This window comes from Protopterus annectens, chromosome 14.part0 (genome assembly GCF_019279795.1).
Source record: "Protopterus annectens isolate FY-2018-M chromosome 14.part0, PAN1.0, whole genome shotgun sequence".
NCBI lineage: Eukaryota > Metazoa > Chordata > Ceratodontiformes > Protopteridae > Protopterus > Protopterus annectens.
In genome coordinates, this window is record NC_056748.1 from 847955152 (window position 1) to 847976050 (window position 20899).

Here is a 20899-nt window from a genome sequence, read left to right on the forward strand (position 1 = left end):
ATGAATAGGCACAAATGTGACTAATGCAAAGCAAGTGTAGTGAGCATGTTCTGAGTCTTTCTGGTGAATGGACAGAAAAACTTGTTGAAAAGAGAAGGGAATTTATGATGTAATATGAAAGAGGCAATGAACTGCATCAGCTGAAAAACAAGAAATGTCATCACAAGACAAAGGTACAAATTTAGTGAAGAACAGACATTGCTACTATGAAGAGAGAGAAAAAATGTTATATGTGTGTTACATAAAAAGAAAAGATGGCAGGGTTACTGGGGTTTAACAGATGAGAAATGAGCAGATGGTGACAGAGTTAAAGCAAAATACTGAATAGTTACTTAAAATATAGGACATAAGGCTGAAAATTAGATTGTTTGGTAACAGTTTTGCTGTTGACTAGATAACCGATGTGAAAGGACAGACTACTTTTTGTGATACAGAGGAATTAACACAGCAGTTAATTCAGAGAATTGTGATAGAGTTCTCTGACCAGGTGGCTGAAGTGCAAAACAGGTAGAAACAATGGATATGACCTATCTAGACCACATCAAAATATCTAGTATAGCTTTATACAGAAGGCAAACAAACTCCAGATGATGAGCACCATGATGCCTGGATACTGGAGTTGGTTGCATACTACGGTGTGTCTTGGGGTGGAAACTGGACCCTGAAAATACTCTGTAAGTATTATTAGATCCCACCCTTCCACATCTTCCCAATTACTGCTGCCCTTTCTTGATCAGGTTAAGAATTTTGGCTGCCTGTAAGGAAAGATCAGATGACAGGTAATAGTTGAAGTGGTGTTGATTGCTAATGGGAAACAGAGCTAAGTGAAGCCGGTTAAAGTCTTTTTAATGGGAACAGGACATTTGTGTCAAGAGTGTAACCTTACATGATATTCCAGCTTCCAGAAAAAAATCATATTCCCAGTTTGCAATTCATAATAAACTGTATCCAAAACTTGCTTATTCAAAACAAAAACATTTATTTTTATTTTCTGTTTATTCATCTTAATGCATATTGTTTTATGCTCTTCTTTCTAAGAAAACAATACATCACTAATCATTATCATGTTATGACTTGTTCACAAAATGCCACACTTACATTTTTAGTAAGAAAAATGTTTTAATTGTTTTCAATACATAGCCTGTGGTATAGCAAATAACTGCCTAAACATTTAACCATATAAAGAATAGTCTGTACAATTTCCCCAAACCCATGAATATTTTTTATAGTAACAAGGTTATGAATGGAATATAATTTTGGACATTGCAAATATGATTTAGACTGCACATCATCACTGGATGGGGCTGGGTTGCAATTAATGTTTCTAAAGTAGTGTACTTTATAATGCAAATGGCATTTGCATTCAAGTTAAATTCTGCTAATCAGGATAACAGGATCTGATATTCATTTCTTCTTCATCTTTTATTAGAAAATGAGAACTGGAGAAGTTTCAACAAATGCTGCCCCTTTCAGCTTGAGCAAACCAGCAGTCGTATTGATTCCATCTGGGACTGCCTGCCAGATACATGCCAGAAAAGTGCAATATGGCAAAGAGAGTCCAGTCCTCCTTGCATCGTGACAAATCTCATCAAAGAACTGAGTCTTAATGATCATAACGGAAACCATTCAGCTCCTCCAAGTAAACGCCAGTGTCGTTCTCTGTCTTTCTCAGATGAATTCTCCAGCTTTAGACCATCGTGGAGGCCAGTGGGATCCAAGGTCTGGACTCCGGTAGAAAAGCGAAGGTGCTATAGTGGTGGAAGTATGCCTAGAGTCTCCAATGGTTTCAACACCATGCAAAGAAGTTCAAGTTTCAGCTTGCCATCTAGGTCAAACATATTCTCTTTCACTCAAGACCAGTCAGGATTTAATAATAAAATGTCATGTCAGCAAAGTCAGGGTTCTTGGACATCAGAAATGTCTGAGCATACTGGACATGCTCAAGCCACAGAAGCCACCTCTGTAGTGAACCACACCACCTACTGGACAAGATCACTTTCTTGTTCCCATGAACAGATCCCTTTATTGGAATATCGCCCACCATCTACAAGTAGTACTCCAGCATCTACACCGGAGCTGGTCAGACGCACTAGTGGACTGTCACGAAGTAAGTCTCAGCCTTGCGTGCATAACGAAAAGAAGATCGGAATGAAACGACGCAGGCAAGATGATGTGCAGGAACAAAGGCCATCTCTGGATCTTGCCAAAATGACACAGGTATACCATCTTACTTAATCTAAAAATTAAAAAAAATTGGTCTTGTGGTCAATATTTGTTATGGTTTTCAAGATGATATTTGATTTCTTATTCAGTAAAGATCTTATTTACTATGCACAATTTGGAAAATTCTTTCAGCATTACGGTTTTTGCTAATCAAATGGATAGGTTGACAATCTTGATATGGTAAGCAGGAATATTTTGATGCAAAACTATTATATGTTTTAGTAACACATGATTTTAAGCTTCCACAGAAGATAACAAATGAAATTTATATTGTTTTGCAGAATACACATTTGCAGTTTCAACTTTACATCCTGTTACATTTAAACTTCCTTTTGAGTGAACAATATACATTCACATTGCTTTCTTATTTGTCATGTGAAACAGTTATGCAAACATTTAGACATCTGCTAATTTACTAACTTAGAAGTTTCATTACCTCTTAAAAGAGCACTTGTATACAAAGAGACTGATGGAAAATATAATTTAGGAAGTAGCTTTTTGTGACATGCTCAGCAAGTATTTTTCTTTTTCTTTTATTTTCTTTTTTTTTTTAATACTTTCAATAAAACAAAAAAAAAAATAACATTGCAATACTTCATTCATGATAAGTGATTACAGTATTAGTATTTATAATTTTGTTTCCATTGCCATCACATGAATTTCAATGTACTGAGTACCACAGTTTCGTAGTTTGACTCTGTTGATAACCCAATGTTCGGGATATGTATAGCTATACATTATATATATAGGATATGTATAGATATCCATGTATGATCAACAACATTTTTTGCAAAGAACATTTTGCAAATGTTTGAGGATTCTGCATTAGCAAAAACCAGTAGCACGCAAAGATTTTTACTCCATTTTATTTTGGTCTCAGTGCTGTACTTTGCTAATTTGCATTAAGGTATTCTCATCTCTTGGATATAAAATGTATACAGTTTAAGTTTAGTCTCGTGGACCATTAACAGAATAGAGGGATTTTGTCTAGCTTTTAGTGTATCACAGAAACTATTTAGCAGCAGTGGGAGGACAGATGACATCATAAACATGAGACAAGATGTAAAACTAAATCACAGACTTTTGGACAGGTCTGTAAAGTGTGCCTATGGAAGTATCTAACATGTATGCTCTTGTAGATGATGTTGATGAGAGATTAGAGTGCTACGGGCATAACTAAACCCAAGCTGTTCATTACAGAGGTGGGTCAAAGGGCTGTGAGTATCCCTTAAATTGGTTTGATACTACCTACTTATCACCTGAGAAGTTGTAGGTAGGATAGAATTTTTTTTTTTTTTTTGCTGAGATACAACTTTGTAAATCATTTAGGCATTAGATCTGCCATAGAGGATTTCTACAAGAAGAATTGCCTTAATATGGCAGTTGGTCAAAAAAAGGAATCTTTTGCAGGCTTTGATGATCTACCAAAGAGTTCATTACCACCTGTCTTACCATGCATAAGTGTTGTTTTAATCAGTCTATTTCAGAGGGAGACCTGTAAGGAAAGGTAGCATTTCACTGGAAGTCAAATAGTTTAGAGGCGTAACTGTGGAAAGGGTGATAGCTGTATGAATGTGATAGGAGGAGAGTTAAAGGAGAAACAAGTGCAGAGAGTATTGTAAACTACTCTTGGATATGAGAATATGGTAACATGAAATGTGGGTGAGGTGGTTTAATGATGATTCCATCTCTCATTGAGATGGCTGAATTATTTTCAGACTAACACTGGGTTTTTGAAAATAGCAGGTGTTGAGTTTTATTAAGAAGCATTGGACATCTTTATATGTCCATTAAAATAGACAATAAAGATGATCTGATTTGACTAGTAGATCTTTTTGATGGGAGGGCCACATTTTTACCCTAACTTTAAAAGTAATTTTAAGCTTTGGGTGATCTGGGGCACTAGAAGGCCTTTGTCTTTGCATGCCCAGGTATAATTATTTTTCAGAAGAGCAACTAAAAATGTTTAAGAATATTCTAAAGCTGCAACAGTATATTCCAGGAAATATTTTGCTCCAATCTATTGAAACCAAAGGAAGAAAAAGAGACAAATTACAATTATGAATGAAAGTGCATTGTGTTTTGTTTGGTAAATTAAACCATAGCTTAGTGCTTTGAGTGCAGTACTGAGATCAAATCAGACGTTTTTCAAGGGAGAAGTATGTAAGTTGGTACTAGCAGACAGTGAGTGTGTGTGTGAGAGAGAGAGAGAAAATAAATGAAAAAAAAAGAATTTTCCCTAAGGCAAACTGACTACCAGGTTCCTGACATTGGTTACAATTTTCTGCCATTCAGTTGTGCCTTTTAATATGTGGCAAATATTGTTAAGGAAATCACAAATTAACACAGAAGAGACGAGCACTGTTCCTGTTGCTTAGACTTTGACTATGGACATTTGGTAAGGGGCCATTAGGTGGTCCCCATGGACTATGCCAGTGATGCCTAGGATTGACAATGAGGCAAAATGTAGTAGATTTGTTTTTGTTGCTTCAAGGGTTCATTATACCAGTCTGTTCTGAGGCTTTGGAGTAAAAATGTTTTCCCAGCATTAAAGAGAGTAAGGTTAGTTTCAATGTTCAAGGTTAGAAGTACTCTAAAAAAGATGACACTGGCCCAGTTTGGCTTAGTCAGTAGAGAGGTACTTCTTTACATGGCACAGGCAGCATCTGTTGCTCTCCTGTTGAAACCACAACAGGCAAGATGTAGAAGAGATGCTGATGGTCCAATGGAAGGTGTAAAAGATTTAGGGAGTGCTAGGACTGAAGGGGTACTGCTAGCTGTAGCAAGAAAGAGCTCAGCTGAGATGATACAAATGGCCATAGAGAAAAAGAAAGGATAACACACAGTAAGTCACTGCTAAGAAATAAATGGAAACCACAACAGCAGTCATCATCTCAGTGCCCCCTCCAGTCTCCATATCTGCAATCATTTGGGTACACAGTTTCATATTTTTCTATGTACCTCTACTTGTCTATTAAAGGACACTGTCTAACTGCACTACATTCTATTATATGTGCTTCAACCAAGTGAGCATTGAGCTACACAAGATTTCTACAGGTTAGCTTCAATTGTTTTGAAGTCTGTCATGCTACTTAGCCGCTAATTGGGAGCAACGTATATAAGTAACCAGGTGGCCAACACAGGGAAATTTGCCCTTTTCCACACTGTAGTATGATCCCAGAGTTTGTATATTTAGTTACTGGGAGTGTGGAGGTCTGTGTAGGGGGGCATAGTCCTCCCCCCACCTGGGTGGGTTTGAGGTAGTGTGGTGTGTTTCATTGTTAGATGGTGGCTAGCTGGATACTTAGCCTGTGAAATGCTTCAACATTCTGGTCATTCGTGAAAGTCAGGTTTTGATTATATCGTGTTGGTGATTTTGTTTTTGGTTATGTGGTCTTTCATTGTTTTGAAGTAGACCCATATTTATATATACACACACACACCCAAACATACATATATATGTTGCTCCCAATTAGCGGCTAAGTAGCATGACAGACTTACAAACAATTGAAGCTAACCTGTAGAAATCTTGTGTAGCTCAATGCTATATATTTATATATATATAATTTATATATATATATATAAAAAAACCTTGTAAATATATGTTGTCATATGACTATAGTAAAAAAAAAAAAAAACCTTATGTTCAATTTATATTATCTGTTTAACTTGTTATAACTACTTATGTTTCTAATGTAACTTTTTATTGGTTTTCTCCCCGGGCCTCTACTAAAAATGGACATATATCCAGCTAGATTAGCCCGGTCAACAAATGTAAAATAAATAAAATAAATAAAATACATATATATATATATATATATATATATATATATATATATATATATATAGGCATGAGCATCTATATATATATATATATATATATATATATATATATATATATATATATATATATATACACACACAGATGCACATATATGTATATATGCATACAGAGAGAAAGAGATAATGAGAAAGAATATAGTGGTCATCCTTTCTAAAGATCATTTACTGAAAATAATAACCAAGACCAAACATATTTTCTCCATGATATATGATATATGACAATATATCTGCTTGCTTAATTTTTTGTGTTAACTTGCCTTTGCAAACACACTCCTCATACTATTTAAACTATATAAGTTTAACTATCAGGTTTGTCCCTGATGAATGTTGCATGGCAGTGGTGATATCCCTCTGTAAGAGTGGCCTTACACCTGACCCAGATAATTACAGACTGATCAGCCTTATGATCTCCATGTGTAAAGCCATAGAAATTATTATAAGTGATATTGGGATTCTTGTTAGACTTCATGTCTATTTAATTTGCACAACAACAAAAAACATTGTACAAGACTCCTAATCCATGCAAGAAACCAGGGCACCAGGCAGAGTAAGGTGATTAGCACTTTCGTTCCCTTTATTCACTGTCACAAAAACTGAACTTCATCACCATTCCTCATGCTCATATCATGTGAATGCCTGAATGCTCATCTCATATCTGGTGAGATTTGGTCCAGTGTCTGGAGGTTTACCGTTATCATTACTGACCATTTCCATGATAATTCTTTCCATGTTTTTACATGAAAGACTAGTAAGACTTACAGGGTCATAAGTCTCACTAGTCATGTATACACAGCCATTGTAAGTATTATTATGGAAATGATCAGCAATGATATAGTAAACCTCCAGACACTGGACCCAACCCAACTGGGTTTCATCAAGGGCATGTCATGCGTATTCAACCTGGTGGACGTCTTTGAGAAGGTCACCAAAGCAATGGATGAGGGCAAAATGTTTCACACTGCATACCTTGACCTGGCCAAGGCATTTGACACAAAACTCCACTCAGGCATTGTTGGCAAACTCAAGAGGTTGGGTATAAACCCATTCTTCACCCAGTGGATAGCCAACTGGCTCACAGACAGGACCCAGGAAGTTAGAATTGCAGAGTCCACCTCTACAATGAGACCATCACATGTCTACAGTAGTGAGGAAATCATTCTATGCTGCACAACTTATAAACAAAGGTATGGCATCTAGAGCCAAGGAAGTCATTGTTCAACTGTATTCAGCATTCATCAGACCTATCATTGAGTACAATGCCCCTGTAGAATGTACCTAACCAGGCATATCCGTGATGGGTAACAGGAAATTCATCCATAGGGAGGTACCTGTGTCTCTAATAGACACAGGCAGTCTGTAAATGTTTCATCTTCCAGACCCTTGCTTTCACTTATCAAAGGTACCAGCACTTGTCAAAGATTTTGGCTATATAGCTAGGCTTAAAACTGCCCTTTTGGTCATTAGCCTGGTAAATACCTGTGAACTTATGAGATAGATACTAAATTAGCTGAAACGCAGAATCCACATATTGTGTGTTGCAGGTACCTCTTCAGAAGGTATGAAATTGACTTGTGATGTCCCTTAAGGCTTAATTATGTTTTTCATAGGTTCATAGGTTGGTACTAGGCTATCGGCCCTAGGGCCTATACAAGCCTAGCCATAACAATTCCATGGCTATTTCTTCCCAAATCTTCTCAAATCACAATGAACTGAACTATAAAAATAAAAAACGATCACAGCCACAAGTAAAACAAAACACTGTTTAATACGAAAAAATGACTAAGCGCTTTCACCGTTCTTTACATAGGCTTCTTCAGAGTATTTTTGAACAAACCATTTGCTCCACTTAAAAACCATTCAATGAATCGCATGCAACCAATCAAAACCTTCCCTTAATTATTATTTAAAAAAAAACTGTCATATGACAATACAAATGAGTTTTTTTAACAGTGCTGTCTGAAATTCAAACCACAATTTTAATGAACTCTTTTACACAACCCTTCTTGCCCTGTTATGGTAACCTTAAATTATTATTCCAATTTTTGAAACCTAAATTTGATTAACCCTCTGTTTTAGAAATCAGTATCAGTGAAATGTTAACATTTAAACCTGGAAGTGTGGTAGCATTCAGCCTCAACTGCCATTTTGCCTCTCTAACCTCCACTTCCACATTAGCATCACCTCCCCTTTCATTCCTCAGCACCCTGTCAATTACAAAAAAGACGACTCTTCAGAAATTTGTACATTTGGTGCTGTGAATATACAGAGTGTTGTATAAATCCCTATTTTTGATGGACCTAATGTGGTTACCTATCCTGTCTCTCAGCCTACATGTCATCTTCCCAACATAAAATGCTGGGCAAGACGTACATGTGGAAGGAAGACCAACATTTGGGAGTTGCAATTACATCTCCCAGGACATTTCATGGAAAACCTATAATGACTAACTGTCACATAGGGTCCATCATTAATGAACTTGCAATACCTGCAAGTACCCCATTTGCTCATTAACTGATCTATATCTTGTGTTTAATCTACTTTTTAGGGGTCCCTCAATGATGTTCTTGCCCCAACTAAACACTATTTGTGGTTTTTGACCTAACTTTTCCTTTGTTCCTTGCTCAATACATATGTTCCAGCATTTGTTCAGTATCGTACTTATAGCAGTTGTTTGACTGTTATATCGCAGTTACATCACATCTCCACTTTTATCTTTAACTGCAGTCTGCATTTGACCTCCAGTCATTTTCAAAATCGGGGTGAAAACAGTATCCCTCTTGATCTTTATTTCCCATTTAATTTTTACTAGAAGTTTTAAAGGGTAGCCCCTTTCAATAAAAAGTCCTATCAAGTTATACAATTCTTTGTCAAAAGTAATGTCACTCCTTACTAAATGGGATAGTCTCACCATCTGGCCCTTTATGATACTCTTCATTTGATGGAAGGGGTGACAACCGTTGAAATGGAGCAAAGTGTTGGAATACATTTGTTTCCTAAAGATAGTGCGGTTAAGCTCCTCCATCTCGTTACGTTTTGTCAAGCGTATATCTAAAAATTCTATTTCTTCCTCTTTCCATTTACTTGTAAATCTAAAGAAAGTGGTAATGGAATTTAGATATCCCATGAAAACCTCTGCCTCCTTCTCATTCCCTTCCCATACGATGAGTATATCATCTAAAAATCGATTGTAGGACTTAATTCTGTTGATATATGGTGATTGGAAGATGAACTTCCTTTCCCATTCAGGTAATACAAGGTTGGCATAAACTGGGGCACATTTCGCACTCATTGCCACACCTGATACTTGATGGAATAATTCACCTCCAAAACCTACAAAATTATTTTTAAGGACCATCTCCATCATTTCTGTGAGAAACACTATCTTGTCCTTATTCACCCTGTTGCTTTTCATCAAACTTTCCTGAAATATCTCTAAACCCTCTATATGTGGAATCACCAAATGCAAGTTAACTGCATCAGTCATTAAAAATGAGTAGTTCATGTCATTTTGAAAGATTTTTTTAATCTTTCTAAACAATGCCTGGAATCCCTCAATATATGTTTGGTCTCCAAAACAACACAACCGACACCTTTGTCCACCCATGCTGCAAGGGTCTCAGTCTTGGATCTCCTAGCTGCTACAATTTGCCTAAAGGGTAGATCATAGGGATCTTTGTGTGTCTTTGGGATACCAAATATCTGAGGGATTACAGGATTTTTTATTATCAAAAATTTCAGGTCTGTATGGTTAATAGATCCCTGAAACAGGGCATCAGATAGAAAACAATATATCCTAGAATAAGCTCTGTTTACTTCATTATTGAAAGCTCTGACATAAATAGAGGAGTCATTGAGTATGTTAAACATCCTAGAGATGTAATCTATCTGTGTCATTATCACCAACCCTCCCCCCTTGTCAGGTTTCATAATCCTGTTATTTTTGTCATTGGCTAGATCAAACAACACTTTCCTTTCTTCTTTTGTGAGGTTCTTAAATGTCTCCTTTGAGTTTGTTATTTCATTCCTAAATTCCTGTTCACACATTTTTTTTCAAACATTGACGTTTCAGGATTGTTAGGGGGCAAGAAAGTACTTTTTCTAACTAAACTGTTGGAGTTCTCATTGACATTATTTTGGTTACTAAAGTACAGTCTTAGATTTAGTTGTCTCACATACAGTCTCAAACTAATAAGCACATCAGCAATATCCACTCCTTCACTAAGCAACTGAAAATGAATGTCCTGAATTTCAGTGTTGCTAAAATTGTAAATTGTAAAACCCTGTTTAGAAATAATTTTACATTCAACAACATTGTCATGAAATGTCCCTTCTAAATATTCAAAATCCATATTTAAGTCACTATCCAAATAGTCCACAGAGACAAAGTCATGCTGATACAAAACAATTAGTTGCATCTCTTCCTCCCCCCTCCCCATTGCCAATTGTTGTATTGACCATAGTTCTTTCTGTTTCAGGAGCTTTTGCTGGCCTGGCTCCTTAAATGTTCCGATCTCTTTGGGTCTGGTTCTACAAAAACCCTCTCTTCTTCTTTATCAGCCTGTTTTGTATTTTCCTCAAGTTCTCCAACATTGTGATCCCTGTTGTCATTTCTTTTACCATTTCTTAATTCTCTGCCCCTATTATTGCTATCTTTGTTGTCCTTGTTACTTACAGGGTAAGCCTGATTATTTTTATAATCGTCTGTATCCCTGTTAAGTTTGCACTGTTTAGTCACAACGTTGTTTTTAACAAACACTTCTGCGTCTCTTTAACATTTTGTTGTAAGATTGACTATATTGTTCAAAAAGCAAATCATTAATGATACTTGATTTCATGTTTTAATCTCCTTTTCCAGTGTATTTAACTTACTTTGATTATTGCGTATCATTATGTCCAATATCTCCAAGTCAGCCCTGTCCAGTACACTAATTAATTCCCAGAATGCTGTTGACCCAATTTCTATTCCACCAGGCAGTTTCCAAAGTCTTAGGTCCTTTGGCACTTGTTTTTAAACTGAGTGACTTGCTCAGAAATGCATTATCCACTTGTAAGGACCTGTACTTTTTACACAGTTTTTCGAAATTGTAAATGTGATTTTTCAGACTTGGCAACTCACTTCTCTTCTCTCCATTTTCTTCAAAACACACTTCTGGAACACGCAACCAGTCAGTGATGTCACATCCTTTTTGCTGTGGAGCATTGGTAACCATGGTATTCGCTTTGTTCTCAATCTGGATTGGCGAATGGCATGTAAATAATTCCTCTTGACTACTAGTCAGAGTATCATCACTCCTGTTCATAGTCCTTCCTTGTTTTATTAATTCCAGCAACTTCTGCACTGAAGAAATTCATTCTCCCATAAGTGCTTCCATTGGTATACAAATCACAGGTCTCGCTGTACTACGTGGTCGGATCACAAACTAACTAAATAAAACTTTACAACTGCCAAAAGGCAAAAAACAATGAAGTGAACTTTAAAAATAAAAAACTATCACAGCCACAAGTGAAACAAAACAAAACACTGTTTAATTTTAAGTAATAACTAGGGGAAGGTTTTAATTGGTTGCATGTGATTCATTGAATGCTTTTTAAGTGGAGTAAATGGTTTGTTCAAAATTACTCTGAAGAAGCCTATGTAAAGAAAGGTGAAAGTGCTTAATCATTTTATCGTGTTAAACAGTGTTTTGTTTTACTCGTGGCTGCGATTGTTTTTTATTTTTATAGTTCAATTCATTGGTTTTTTGCCTGTTGGCATTTGTGAAGTTTTATTTAACTTCTCAAATCCCCAAACAGAAAGCCAATCCCTTCTGACATTTGAAGGGAGGTTGATGGCTCACTTACACAGCACCTCCCCAAACCTCTCCTGTATGTTAATCATTGACTATCACTATCTTCCATTAAACATAAACTAGATGACTGGATGGGTATCCACAGTTTTACAATAAACAAAAAACTCCAACTTCAGAAATGCCAAATAATTTATTACAAAACACAAAGCTTTCAGGATAACCCTTCCTCAGTGCTAATACATCTCAAAAGAGTAACATACTTTATATAAAACCTAAAACACATCACATGACCACGGCCAACCAGTAGAACATCTCCAACAATTAAAACAACAATTATTACATAAGTATTTCAGCAGTAAATATAAAAATTACAGCAATAAATGTAAAAGGTAACAAACCAATGCATAGAAATGACATAACTAATTGATAATATTATATCAACTAGTAACATTTTAAATACATTTTGAGTCAGTGGCATTGCATTTTTTTTTAACTAAAACAGGTTTGATACTGACAGCACTATTTAGACAAGGTTTTGAGTCAGCTTTTAATCTTATAATCCAACTATACTCATTATTTTCTAGCATATTATTAATATCACCACCCCTAACTTGCATTTGTACTACATCAGTTGCTCTAAATTTAAATTCATGACTATTGTCAGTATCTAAAATATGTTTACTCAGAGCATTCGTTTCAATGCTCCTACGTATATCCAAATCCAATACGTTCTCTAAGTCTCTGACTAAATTTTCCTAAATAAAAACAGGAGCATTTCACATAGATTGCAAGATAAACTACATGTGTAGCATTACGTGTGGCAAAAGAGTAAAATGTATATGTCCTGTTAGTACTTGGATGCATGAGTGAGTTATTGGAAATTATATCTTTACAATAACTGCAGTTATAGCAGTGAAAGGTTCAAAATTTACTGCTAAGTTTATTATTGCTAGCTGATTTAAAGTCTTTATAACATAGTCTTCTCTTCCATGTTTTGCAGTTTCTGTATGCAAATCTTGGTTTATCCTCTAATATCTGTTGTAGTTCGGCCATGACCCTTAGAATATTCCAGTTCTTATTATGTTCTTTGTGTCATTAGTTCTTCTGTTGTAGGTAGTTATATATCTAATTCTATTCTCTTGTGTATGCATATTAATAGCCCTGATTTGACCCTTATTTCCTTTAAACAACAGCTCAGCTAGTCCATCCCTACTACCAAATACTTCATTGAATATATCTTCTGTAGTTGCTGTATCATAACCGCTTTCTGAAATTCCTTAGCCATCTCCTGCATTTGTTCTATACATTTATTCTCATTGGTATTTAATCTACTAACTGTAGTAAATTGACCTTGGATAATCCCATTAAATATATGTGGTGCAAACATACGTCTTTTCTGAACATATCTGTTAATATGCACCTCTTTATTATGGACACTAGTATCTAACATAGCTGCATTACTATGTAGTCTTATATCTAAATAAGTAATAATTATAAGTAATATAAGTATTTGAACAGGTCATTTTGAATTTTATAAAATCTGTAGTGCTGTTCAAGTGTTCTACATATTCATTTAGAGTTGCTTCATTCCCCTTCCAAATTAAAAAAAATCATCCACAAAACATTTATACCATAATATATTGCTATTAAGTATGTTTCTTTTCACTATCAATACATTTGTTTTCCCATTCTTTCAGAATCAAGTTAGCGTAGGTGTTAGCCATGGACGTACCCATGGCAACCCCTGCAGTTTGTAAATATGGCTGATTCTCAAATATAAAAATGTTCTTAGTTAACACAATATCCAATAACTGATAGATATTTTCAATTTCTCTCACTTGCATATCTGTATTAGTACCAAGAAATTTACGTACAGCATTAATACCATAGTCATTAGGTATTATGATGAAAACTGAATTGATGTCAAGTGTTACAAGTAGAAAATTTGTTTCAGAATTAGCACAATACCACTCATAGAGTTTAGTTAGGAAATCACCCGTATCCTTAATAAAACTAAGGCAATACGAAAGATATTTATTTAAAACAGATTTTAAGTAAATAGAAATAGGTACAGTGACCCATTCCCCTTCCCGAGGCAATAGGCCTCATGGGGGTGGGTCAAAGATTTATGTATCTTGGGTAATTCATATAGCTGTAGTATTGTACGACATGGAACTGTAAAAAAATGTAAAATCAGTAGCGATATCCTTATCTAATTACATTTCATAAATGATCATGTCGCCATCTGTTATACATTTAAACCCTGCATAAAACTAATTACTTTAAAAGTACCTGTATTAGATAGGAAATCAAGCAATGAGGTAACCTAAGCATTTGTATTGATAATTATAATAGCAGCCCCTTTATCTGCTTCCTTAATGATTAAGTCGATGTTACTTTCTAATTGTTTGAGAGCTTCACGATCATCCAGAGTGAGATTATAAGTTTTTGTCTTAGTCTTATTATCATGCAGTTCTCTAAGTTCCCGTTCACACATATCGTGAAAAGCAGAAATAATGGAGTAGCTATTTAGTATAAAAACACTCTTACACTTAGCTCTATTGGCTCCTTGTGTATGCTTAGAAATCAGTTTAAGATTAAGATTCTGAGTAAAAATGTTTAAATCCATTAATACTTCAACAATATTATCTACTGTGCTTGGAATAAACTTAAGTCCTTTATTTAATAACCTAATTTGGGCTGCAGATAGTTCATAATTAGACAAGTTTAAAATACTTTTTTATGCTGCTATTTCTGTTGAGTTGTCTTTTTTCTGCATCAGCGGACTGCTGTGCTTTGTCTTGGCTCCATTTATTACATTTGTCCCTTCCCGTTGCAGCAAATAATCACTTGAGTCGCTCCGTGGTCATATATCCACTATTTCTGGTAAGTTAAAGTGTCTGTTTACCAGTGTAATTCCTTTTTTGTATCTACAGTTTTACTCCAGTACTGATTGGTATGACCCATCAGTAGGAATGAGAAACATTCTAGGGGAGTGTATGGGCAAGAAAGAAATACAAATATACGCAATTAGTGGAAATGAAAATCTAGTGAAATATGAAAGTTTTTGGATCACAAGTAATTGAAATGCAGAAGTAATGGCATGTGTCATCTACTCTAACAGGGCTTATATGTCAGTACTTGAGGTGGGGGGGTAGGTAGGGAGGGTAATGCCCCACTATAGTACAAGGTAGAGGTAAGAAGTAATGCTACTTGTCATAGTCAGTTATAGGGTATGTTTGCTGTGTTAGGGGTTGGGCAAAGTCCCTATGGTAGAAGGAGGAAAGCTGGATTGAAGTGATGGTATGGTGGGGTGGTTGGATGTTGGGCTGTGCCCCACTGAAGAACATAAATGATTATTGAACTGTTGGTAAGTATGTGGATCTCTGTGATTTTCCTGTCTTGCCTTTTGTCTTCAGAGTTGACACCTATAGCTTTTAACTGTCAGTGCTGTTAGCCCTACATTGTAATCACTTGCGATTCAGTTTGATGCTTATTTCCATAGTCTTTCTACAACCTAATTGTGTACACTGTTTCTTCTGCCATTTTATTCCATTAATGAATTTTATATAATTTTGTTACTATGGCTAATGCTGTGCCAATGCACTGATGGTATCAACAGTGCAAGCATTTAGTTAGAACTACCATTTTAAATCAGACATTTTCATTTTTATTCAAAATGTCAGAACTACCTTTTTGAAAAACAACCTTTTTTATTTGTTGTTGTAATAAATTAGAGACATTCAGTATATCAAATCAAGTCAGTTTATCCAGACCCTGAATCAAAGTAAAGGCCAAATACATTTGTTTTTATCTTGTTTGTAAATGCATATTAGTAGATAATATAGATCAACATGGCCTTAACCTGCATAAAAAATAAATAAATAAAATATGAAAAATCCCTGTCATCAGTAACATAAGAAAAGTCAGATAGCAGTGAGCACCAATTGTTCCCAATTATCTGATCAAAATGTCATTAAAACCAGCAGTATTTTTTACTTATTACAGTTAGCATTGAACAAAGCATTTAGATTAACTTAGAAATCACGATCCCTAGAATGTTTTGAACCTTACTCTCAACTACATGCAGCATCACAAACTAATTTTAGGCCTCCCAAAATGTGCAAAAATGTTTAACACTTAAACAGAAAAAATATAAAAACAGTGGTAATATAAGTTGTGAAGATTGCTTAAAAGTAGCAAACAGGTACATTATCTTTGATAATAGTAAAAGGTACTGGGCCTAGCTTGTGCAGGAGAAGTTGGATCAATTAAATTCATTTACACTGAGTAAAAGTAAAACACACATTCAGAATATAAAGGTCTAATGAAGCTCCATATGAGACACAGAACTACATTTAAAAAAGAAATAGGAACATTAAAAGGTTTCACAGTCAGTTTTCATGTTCACAGAAAAAACATAGGCCAGATTCATTAATGCCTACACTAATTGTACACATTTTGTATTTAAGAATATCCCTACCACATTGCCTGTGCTTTTTAGTCACTCAGAAAGCTTACACTAAGTGTACACATAGTCTATACTTTGTGGCCACCTTTATGAATCAATATTTAAAGCTGTAGGAAAACTTTAGTTAGGAGGGAAAAGGTGTGAGTTGTGCTTGTGTTAGTGCAAAAGATAGCTCAGAATGGTGTACACTTAGTGTAGGCATTCATGAATCTGTGCCCATATGTATTTCAACCCAAATATCCCATCAGGTAATAATATTACCATTGCTGAAAATATCCTCCATTGGATGTCTAATAAGAAGAAATCCAAAGATTCAATAAACATATATAAATTCACACAGCTTATAAATACTAACACCACTCTCAACAAAAATGCTAAAGGAGAATCGATTCTTGATTCCATTCTAAATAATTATCCCAACAAAGTAAAATCTTGTGGTCGTATGCCTTTTACTTTTACTGACCCCCTCCTGACCTATGCCATAAGTGAGCAAAATAGCTTGCCTAAACATGTGCTCAGTGTGTATACTGTCATTGCTATAAATGGTAACTTGTGAACTCTTTAAATACTACCAGTGTTATTTTTTTCAACTTATCTGTCGAAATATTTGCACTCTTTATGGATAAGTTCACACTGTATAGGTTCATAGGAATGAGGTGAAGTTGGGAGTTTTTTACTTAGTTAATATGTTCTGCTGTATTAGGTTTTGTAATAACTTTGTTATTTACCTGTAACCATATTGTGCCAGTGTGGAGCTTTTCTCCCTTGAGCTTCGACTGAAAATAAGATATTGTCCCAGTCAACAAATGTCAGATAAATAAATCTATAGCCAAATATACAGCCTAACCAAATTTAACAAATACCAGTTCATATCAACTCAGTTCCAATGCAATCGGAATGTTTTAAGAAGCAGGCTATCATTTCAATGCCAGTTTTCTGAAAATTCTAAATAATTTAATCCAACTAAGAAAATAAAGGGTAAAATCTAACACCGCTCCAAAGCTGTAAAAGGAGTCCAGACAGCGAATGCTGTAATGGAACAAAGCCTGTAACGAACGATACAGAAATAAAACTGAACAATACTTTCAAAATTTAGATATTGCAGAAACCTTACCAAGGAACATATCAAAACAGAAAAAGGAAACTTATTATATCAACAAAAGGACCAAAGTAATCCTAAACATTTCTAAGCATCCGAAAAGAAAAGGGTTTTAAACCCCATGCCTTACTATCACACCCTCCTCCTCTTCCACCACTAATAGTAAAGACTCCATTGCCATCAATTTCAACTCTCACTTCATCCGTACCCAACTATTCCTGATCAGTGACCACGCTACTTCCCTTTGCCATTTCCCACCATGCTGGAAAACTAGTTACAGACATTTGTGTTTCACTTCATTCCTACCAATCCTTTAAAAAAGTTACTAAGCAAACTAAAACCAATACCTCAAGACACTCGAACTTCACACTACCACCTAACTTGTCACTTGAGTGCAATATTCTGATGATTCAACCCCTATCATTTCTGCACCTTCCCTAACTTAAATTCAGGAGATCATGCAAGACTCCTTCAATGACACTGAATTATGACTTAAAAACTCTTAGTTATTCCTCTACCTAAATAAAACCAAACTTATGCTCTTCACCCCCAAATAGTTCCTTAATCAGAAGCATACATTTCACATCACCTCATGAACAATATGATCGAAACAATATGCCAAACCAAACTAGTAGGGGTCAGAAATGATAACAACCTCATGCTTGAGCACTACATACTACAAGCCATTAATAAAACACACAAAAAACTTGACTGCCTATGCTAGGCCAAGCAGTATTTGATAGATACTGCAAGGATTACCTTAGCATCAACCTAACTCCTCCCAATGCTATATATTTCCACTATTCTAACAAATATCTGCTCAACTTACAAATCTTAATTGGTCTCATTCTACTCTAAAGTAATTAAGTTTGCAACCATCCTTTCTTACAAAACACATCATTGCCTGGCATTAAAATAACTGAACTGCCTCTAACTCCCAAAGCAAATTATTTACTTACTCACAACTATTCTGCTCACAAACATTTATACTCCCCCAGAAATGTCCAGCATTCGAAAACACTCTATTGTACTACTCACTTACTAGAGCCCTTTGTTCTAGCAATAGACTCCTGCTACCTATCAGTAACTCATATAGCACTTCTGGAAATTCGCTATACTTTCTCTATTTGTCAGGACTATGTGTTCCTACTCGAATTAAACAGCCTGCAAAGTTCAACATCTTAAAAAGCCTCCTCAAACAGTATCTAAACCAATCCTGGCCTGGGTCATACTGCTTACTGGGCTAGTGTTCTCCCAGTCTCTTTCATTGCATGAACTCAGACCTTGTCTTCATCCTATACTCTTTTTATATCCACCTAATAACATTATACTCATCCTTGTACTTTTTAACACCCATTTCCAAGATACAATTATTTCTCCACCCTCTAACAAAAATACACACTTTCTTTCCTCTGCTCTGTTTGTTCATCTCCTGTCTCTCACCTACCTCATATCTTTAATTTTAACTATCATTTTTATTTCTCAATGTAACAGTTTTCAGTCTTGTAAATATATTGTTACTTCATGTTATATAACTATGTAATTGTTGTCACTGAATATTCTTGTATAATCTGCTGTAAAAGTTTTGCTAATTATGTATTCTTGTCATTTTGTGGAGCTTTGTTGCTGAAATGGGCATTGCCCAGTTGAACTTTCCTGATTAAAATGAAAGCAATTAAGTGTTTCAGCAGAAGCCGGACATAAATTTTTCAGATGCATAGCAGTTTCTTACACTATGTTTACTAAGATAAGAGAAGAAAAAAAATGTTTAAAGTAACGAAGAATTATTCCTGTAAACCTTTTCAAAATTGTGTCCTTCAAGGAAACTGATACTGAACCCCTGCAGACTGAGTGAAGGTAGTAGCTTTCCAACAATACCCTATACCACAACTGGAAGGTCTGTTAGCATAGCTGACAAGGAATCAGAAATGTAATGAACTGGATACAAGTGATGCTTATAGTCTGATGTTTCTGGATCATCACTGTAAGAAAATCTTAACTGTAAGTATTTATAAAGATCTTTTCACATGTGTTTGCCATATTGCAGAAAGCTGTAGAAAGTTTATTGCAAGGCATGCCAAATCTTGCTATTTGGATGATATCCTTGTTACTGGGGCTACCCAGGGAACACTTTCAGAATATAGACAGTATTTAAATGGTAGGAAGATGCAGGTTTGCACTTAGAAAAAACAAAAATGTGTTTTTTGAAAAGAAAAAACAAGTGCAATACTTGAGCAACTTGCAGAAGATACACATTGCTTACAACTTATAGACACTAACATAAAAGCTGTTCAGTATACTCCATTTCCTATAATTCTTATTGAACTTAAAGTACATTTTGCTTTACTCAACTGTAACAGATTTTTAGCCAATGTGACTTACCTCACTGCACTAAGTTTTGAGACAGTCGTGGGCAAAATATCGATAGCTGACATTTCTATAATCTAAAAATGTCATAAAAATATGTATGTCTGAGTTTTTATTATATATCCAGAACATTAACAGCATATTGCCTTATTGCTTGAAAAGAGTGCTGTTCCACAAATGGAATAATAACCTTGATTACAACAATGAACAGGCTTTCTGAGGCAATTTAAATACACATTTGCTTGCAAGTCAGGAATGTTAGGGTAATGCTGATACATGAAGTACGTTATTTATTTTAGAACAAGCCTAAAAACTTGGACATGTCTGATCAAATGTTCATGTTAGATCTTATGGTGTGCCAATTTATATTTAAAAAAACTAAGCAATGGATTGTCACATATGTAGCTTGGTCACAAGTAAATAATATTTCTTAAAAGCATAGCATAAAATAATTAGGCCATGATTTATGCTACACCTGTATTGATCTGGCAAAGACAAAAGTGAATAACTAAGAAAGATATGAAGAAAATAACATTAGAGATTGTGAAAACAATGCTATCGTGATTCTTGTTCATTTACAGAATTACCACGCAGATGGCAACCGATTTATATCCAACAGAAATGTGCATGTCAAGCTAACAAGACTTGCACCTAATGTCATTGGTGGGGGTAGAATAGGGGAGGCTTAACTGTCTGTTTTCCTCTAGTAGCCTACTTGTAGGATGAGGAATGATGATTCCATGGTATGGCAGCAGGCTGAGTAACTAGACTATCCTCCTCAAGGGAAGGAGACCACTGACCTGTTACTCACTATGACACCTTCCTAACCATAAGAGTTTTCAGCAAAGAAGTCTGCCCCTCCCTAGGTCTACTCTAGCCATCTCTTTTAAAAGAGAGAATCTCTAAGAAAAAATGCAGGAATCCAGTATTTCTTTCAGTTGATTAACATTTGCTTAGATCACCTCTTTCTTTGTAGACCCTAGCATACCCTGGCTTTTGAAAGACAGACTTTTTTAAGAAAATTAGGGGTCCGGAATTTCTTTCCACTGGTTAAAGTTTTGAGAAATATTTTTTCTACCTCTTGTGTTTATCATAGGCTACTAACAA

General features: G+C 35.3%; 1 protein-coding gene across 2 annotated transcripts in view; it reads left to right on the forward strand.

The window, feature by feature from the left end:
* The window catches only part of FAM53B (family with sequence similarity 53 member B), a 667335-nt gene that overhangs the window by 505771 nt on the left and 140665 nt on the right, over nucleotides 1–20899 (forward strand). For both annotated transcript variants that reach the window (XM_044056602.1, XM_044056601.1), the window contains exon 4: nucleotides 1430–2217. In XM_044056602.1, coding sequence (XP_043912537.1) covers nucleotides 1430–2217 — 788 coding nt within the window. The remainder of the gene's footprint in view (nucleotides 1–1429; nucleotides 2218–20899) is intronic.